A 6,000-nucleotide genomic window follows, 5' to 3' on the forward strand; every position below is an offset into this window, starting at 1 on the left:
TACTAAAACTGCAGAGTTATTAAGAACCAACCGCCACCCTATCTTGAGTTTCTGTTCCAAGAACGGAACATCACCTCCTCTCCTCACTGACTGTCTGGGGCTCTGGTCCTAAAGACCAGCCAACCCACCTTCCAAGGTCATTCAGCCACCTGGACCTTCTAAGGCCATTTGCAAAATCCTTTTTTTTTTGCTAAATCTTTTCACACTTAAAACACACTGTCTCTTGCCCTAGGCCAGCTGCAGTTAGCTCCTCCGTGTGTGTGTGTATGCGTGTATATGACTTACGCATTCAGATACACAATCAGCTTTGGGGAGTCAAATCAAAATACGTCCTGCCTTTCAGGAGCGGCTGCCACACAGCACTTTGGGGCTAATTCATGGAAGTCTAACCTCAGGCTGATCCCTTTGCTCAGACTTATGGCTCCTCTCAGTTTCCAGCCCTGCACCTACTTGTCACTGAGCCTCAGCCTGCTCAGTCAGCAATGAAATCAGCATAGCCCTGCTGTCTACAAGCATGGACCAGTGCCCTGTTGAACCTCCTCAGCATCATCTGCCTGCTCTCTCCAAAGCTCCCCTCTAGCCTGCCAGCCACCACCATCCAAATCTAAGATCATAGAGGAAGTAAAAGCCCTTGTGAACTGACAGGAAATGTCCAGAGGCCACACAGGCTAGCTATGTTTTATATATATGTGTGTGTGTCTGTGTCTGTGTGTGTGTATCACCCTTCATGGACATCATGTGAGAAATTAAAATTAATGATATAGGCTCAGAGGTAAAATGCACTTGCTGCTCTTCCAGAGGACCTGAGTTCAATTTCCAGCACAGTTGAGCATTTCACAACAACTTCCTACAATGCCATCTCTAGGGAATCCAATACCCTCTTCTGGCCTCTGTAGGTATGACATGAATGTGTATACACACACACACACACACACACACACACACACACACACACAAATAAGTAAAATTACTAGTAAAATAAAATCTTTAAAATCAATGAGACAGCCGGGTGGTGGTATCGAATGCCTTTAATCCCTGTGAGTTTGAGGCCAGCCTGGGCTACAGAGTGAGTTCCAGGACAGGCTCCAAAACTACACAGAGAAGCCCTGTCTCGGAAAAAAAAAAAAAAAAAAAAAAAATTAATGAGACAATATGACAATGTGCACAAACCCCTCACTTGAGATCTGCATCTCTCTGCCCACCATAGGCATAGCCAACCTAGCATGCCAGCAGGCAGCACCTGGATCCGCAAGACGAAGCAATCCAACCCTGAGCTTTCCAAGCTTCCACAGGTACAGCCTAGATCTGCACATTAGTCCTGGGCAGCTAAAAATAGCCCAGCCAGCTGAGCTGAGCTTGGTTAATGGAATACCCAAGTTAATTTTAGCATGAGAGAGCTCAAGAGAATCTAAAATCTCCCATGCCAAGGACCACATTTGGCCCACACGGCATCTTCTTAAACTCGGGCCCAGAAGCTACTGTATCACAAAGGCTATTGCCATGACTCACAAAACACCTCTTCTCTCTGAATCCAGCCTTGGCCGGCCCAGGAGAACTGTGTTAACCCATAAAGCGTAACTGCCCCCTGCAGGTCCATGGCCTGCTATATGACCCACAGCAACCCTGGTGTCAACATGCTGTGGCTAGTGGAGATAGCAACTTTGCTCAGTGGGCTGAGCTTCCAGCCCTTAATCTGGGGCTTTGTCAACTGCTGCCGACTCGTGGTTGAGCAGCCAGGCCAGCTCACACCCCTGTTTGACCCCATCTTGCACTCCTGATCATCCTCCTTTCGCTGATTCTGCCTGATGCGGGTGAGATTTCTGTCATCAGCAGAGAGGCAAGGGAGAGAACTGTAAGTGAGAAACCAGCCTTGGTCCACAGCAGCCCAATCCTGCAGGGTGGGAGGAGCTACTGCTGTATGCTCTGCTGGACACTGTGCTTCTCCATTACCACATTCTAACCTAGAGCAAGAGCACAGAGCCTCAGCGAGGATGCAGTGGCTGCTGTGACAGCCAGGCTGAAGGACTGGAGTCACCAAGAGCCCAGTGGGAACACAGGAAGCAGAGCCTGCCTTCCTGGGGACCCGGGGAGCTCAACAGAGACCCCAGCAGAAAGAAAATGAAGAAAAGCTATATCAGCGCAAGAGAACATTTCTGGTCTGGGAATGCAAAGCCAGAATTTTGAATTTTTATTTATTAATCGACGGATGATAATTATGTCTAGAACACTCAACATTTTTATCCAGAGAGCGCCTTTAAAAACAAGTAATAAATACTATGCAAAAGGAAAACATGACTGGGAAGTAAAGCTATATTGCAACCACAGGGAACAGTAGGCCCAAAATAGCTGGGCAGATGAGCTCTGGCCACAGCTATCCACCCAATCACCAGCCAGCATCGGCTCTAGAGAGCTGGGCTACACACTTCCTCAATACAGCCGCCTCAAGGAAGCGTGGGTCAGTCACATGTGATGGCTGAAGATGGCTGTAACAAAGCAGTAATTGTTACTACGGATACTTAAGATTCTAAGTGCACAGAAGAACACATCCAAACAACCAGGCAAATTTTAAATGGAGAAGCAACAGATTCCTCAAGACGGAATTTAAAATATACTCTTTCTTTTATTATTATTAAGATACTTTACTTTTTTGTGGCTTTTTCTTCTACACAAGCAAAGTGTAGACAGAATGAGAAAGAGGAAGAACAGATTCATTTCTGATGAAACCAATACTATCTTATGCTCTAAAACCAAGAAGTAGAGACCAGCTTCACAGCGTTGGCCCCTTCCCTACGTTCTTACAACAGTGGTAATGGTGTTTATCTGTATGATTTTAGGGGAAACTGTCTCTCTTTCCTTCTCTAGGTGGGGGAGGGTGTGGACTAGGACAGATCACAGCTCGTGCACTCCCACCGGATGCAGCCCACACGGGCCCCGGCTTTATTCAGATGGGAAAATGGCTGTGACAAGAAAGAGGTTCCTCTAGGTCACCCTGCAAGGCACCAGCAGGCTTGCTGGAAGCCAAAGTGTCTGGAGACAAGGCTCTGAGGAGTGACGTACGTGTGTGTGTGTGTGTGTGTGTGTGTGTGTGTGTGTGTGTGTGTGTGTGTGAAAGTGAGAGAGACAGAGACAGAGAAACAGGGCAGGCAGGACGGTCAACAGTTCAGCCCTCAAGTCAACTACAATGTCACAGCCAGTGACACTCAGGCAGATGTTAATCACAGAGTGAACTGACCGCAGACCAAGACCTGCAAAAGGAAACCCAGGAACCCGGCACACAGGGAGCCCGGCATACCACCCACCTTGCGAGGAGTCCTATTTAGTCTGATGGGATTTCCCTGGGAACCCCAGTGGTATCAGACAAACAGAGCAGCTACGCAACACCAAACCCAAACCAGTTGCCACAGCTGTTTTCTGGGCTCCAAAGGGCTAACACAACACACCCACCCGTGTGCTCGGACGCAGGAGGCAGGATCTATATGCAGAGCTGTGTTCCCCTGCATACTCCACCCAGAGAGCACACAGGCACCCCTCTTGATGAGCCCTGTGGGTAAGGACCTTTGAGAAAGACAAGCCTCTTGGAGACAGAGCACATTTAGGGAGCAGGTAGTTGGAGCTTGGGTATCTCTACCCAACCTCCTTGCCGCCATCCTGAACATGTGAGTGTTGCCCAGCCCCCTATGTAATCAGAGGCAATGAAGGCTCCAATCACATCCTTATTCGAAATGTATCAACAGAGGAGAGACCTTGTGACTTGTCCCCACCATTGCTCCTCTGGCGAAGACCCTACTCTGGCAGACAGGTTGGGTATCAGAGCCTTTCCTTCCCTCTTGTCTTCCTGTGTCCTTCTGGAAGAGAAACCCTCTTTGTTTGATGAGAACTAGAACCCTTCTCTGTGCACAGTAGCTTCAGCTAGGCACACTGGCCAGAACAGGAAGGTCTTGAACCCTTGTTACCTGCTGACCTGAAGGCCTGGATTCTCCCCTAACAGTATTCCACAACAAGACCACCCTCCTTGCTCTCCTCCAGTAGAGGGGCTCGGCACCCCTGGAGCCCGGTGGACTCACTTGGTGAGATGGTCTTGGTTGAAGGAAACCGAAGCTGGCCACCCTCACACAGGGGCTCTTTGCCGCACAGCGGACAGAAGCAGCCCCATTCCTCAGATTGAAACTGACAGCGAAGCCAGGCACAACAGCAAGAGAAATCCCTCCCATGCCCTCTGGGAGCCCAGGCACCACATGGTATCCGCAGTGCTTCTGAACCAAAGATCAAACTGTCTCGGCGATGATTCAAAATCAAAATAAAGCGGACAGGAAGCAACACGCTGATTGCGCGTAGCGGGCATTCTTCAGACAGCATCGAATGTCATCAACAAATAACACTAGACTGTGACTGTTGCCACCCACTAGGGGCCTTTTCACGTGGGAACAGGCCAGTATGTGGAACGCAGGTCAGAGGGGAAAGACTACAGGAACAGCGCGCTAGGACCCAGAATGCCTTCCAGAAAATTGGCCCTTGCCCAGTGCGTTAATGGTTCGATGTGTAACGGTCACTTCAGTAAACCACTGTTAGGAAGTGGACTCACACATCACTCACAAGATTAAAAAAAAAAAAAAGGCAACTGGGAAAAGCAAATTCTTCAGGTTAAAAAAAAAAAAAAATCAGGAAGTCCTTTCCAGATCACCCCAGATCTACTTCACTCCCTGCCCCCAGCGTTGCTGCCGAAGTCCGGAACAGCCGAGTGCAGCCTGAATGCCAGGCCTGCCGGCCACAGCTCCCACGGCCAGTTCTCAATGAAAGGAGGGGGAGGTGCTGGCAGCCCCATCACCACGCCTGCAGCGCGCAAACACACGGTCGCGCGCGCACGGCCTCGAAACCTGCAGCACCGCACAGCAGAAAGGGTGAAGGGGCGCCCCCTCCTTGGGAAGGAAGTTCCTGCGCACAACTGTGAAGGGGACACCCGGAGACTAACATCAGTAGCCCTGATCCCTGAAGTGGGAGCACCCAGACGGAACCGCGTGTGCTCGTGCATGTAAACTCGGACGCCCGAGACCCGGAGCGGTCCGGGGACTGTCCTGCGCACACGGACACACACAGACAGCCACGCGCGCTCACGCACACAAACAGACGCCCCCTTGATGCAGCTCCCGCCTCCCCCGCAGTGCCACGGAGAACCCTGCCGACTGGGCGGGGAAGCACGAGTAGCTGGTCCAGCCCGGCCGGATACCAGGAGCAGGGGTCTGGGGAGCTGCCCACACCACCGCGGTCCTCACCGATCTTGATCCTCACGCTCTGGAAGACCCGCAGCCCCTCTTCCTCCCCCGCCATGCTGCTTGTCGACCTCGCCAAGGCGCGAGGGCCCGGCAGCGCGGCCGCAGGAGGAGGACAAGACAGGCGGACAAGGCCGGCAGATGGAGCCGAGCGGCGGATGCCCCCGGAGCCCCGCGCGCTGCGGTCCGCGCTCTGCTAGGGTGCACCGCCTCGCGCCCGTCCATTGGCAGAGCTCGGGGGCGGGGCGGTGGGCGCCTTCCTCTGCCAGACCCCCGATCTTCATTGGCTAGGGCTCCGCACGGGGCGGGGTCGTCAGACTCCGCCTACTGCCAAACTCTGCATCCCTTTGGTCGGATCTGTAAGGGGGCGGAGTCCGACTCTGAGGCGGGATCGGAAGGGACACCGGGTTTAGCGGTTTAGGTTCTCCTGATCCCCGCTGATCTGGTCTCCTCCGACCGGGGACAAAGAGAGGATCCTGAGTACTGTTCTGTGTTTTAACAGCCAGCCTCCGCGAGACTGACTTGTGCTTAAAATTTTAAAAGGTTATATTCAAGCCAAAGGGATGGGAGGAAAAGATTTCCTCGGGCCCCAGCTTCAGCACCTAAGAGAAGAGACACCTGCCGATCGCGCTGAGGAAATCGGATGGTGATGCACAGCCAACGTGAGGTCCGTGTGGACCCGGTGCCTAGCAGGCAAACCCTGCTTGCCCCCTGGTGTACTTGGGCAGCCTCT

At 52.2% G+C, this 6,000-nt stretch overlaps 1 protein-coding gene across 2 annotated transcripts in view; it reads right to left on the reverse strand.

Moving 5' to 3' along the window:
* Rasa3 (RAS p21 protein activator 3) overlaps nt 1-5,504 on the reverse strand; it is a 109,603-nt gene extending 104,099 nt beyond the window's left edge. Inside the window, exon 1 of one of the 2 annotated variants that reach the window (XM_036209484.1) lies at nt 5,271-5,504. In XM_036209484.1, coding sequence (XP_036065377.1) covers nt 5,271-5,325 — 55 coding nt within the window. In that variant the 5' untranslated portion in view covers nt 5,326-5,504. The remainder of the gene's footprint in view (nt 1-5,270) is intronic. The other variant, XM_036209487.1, reaches the window with a different exon arrangement.
* Nucleotides 5,505-6,000: the final 496 nt, after the last annotated feature.

The sequence above is a fragment of the Onychomys torridus genome, chromosome 17, assembly GCF_903995425.1.
Source record: "Onychomys torridus chromosome 17, mOncTor1.1, whole genome shotgun sequence".
In the NCBI taxonomy this organism is placed as follows: domain Eukaryota; kingdom Metazoa; phylum Chordata; class Mammalia; order Rodentia; family Cricetidae; genus Onychomys; species Onychomys torridus.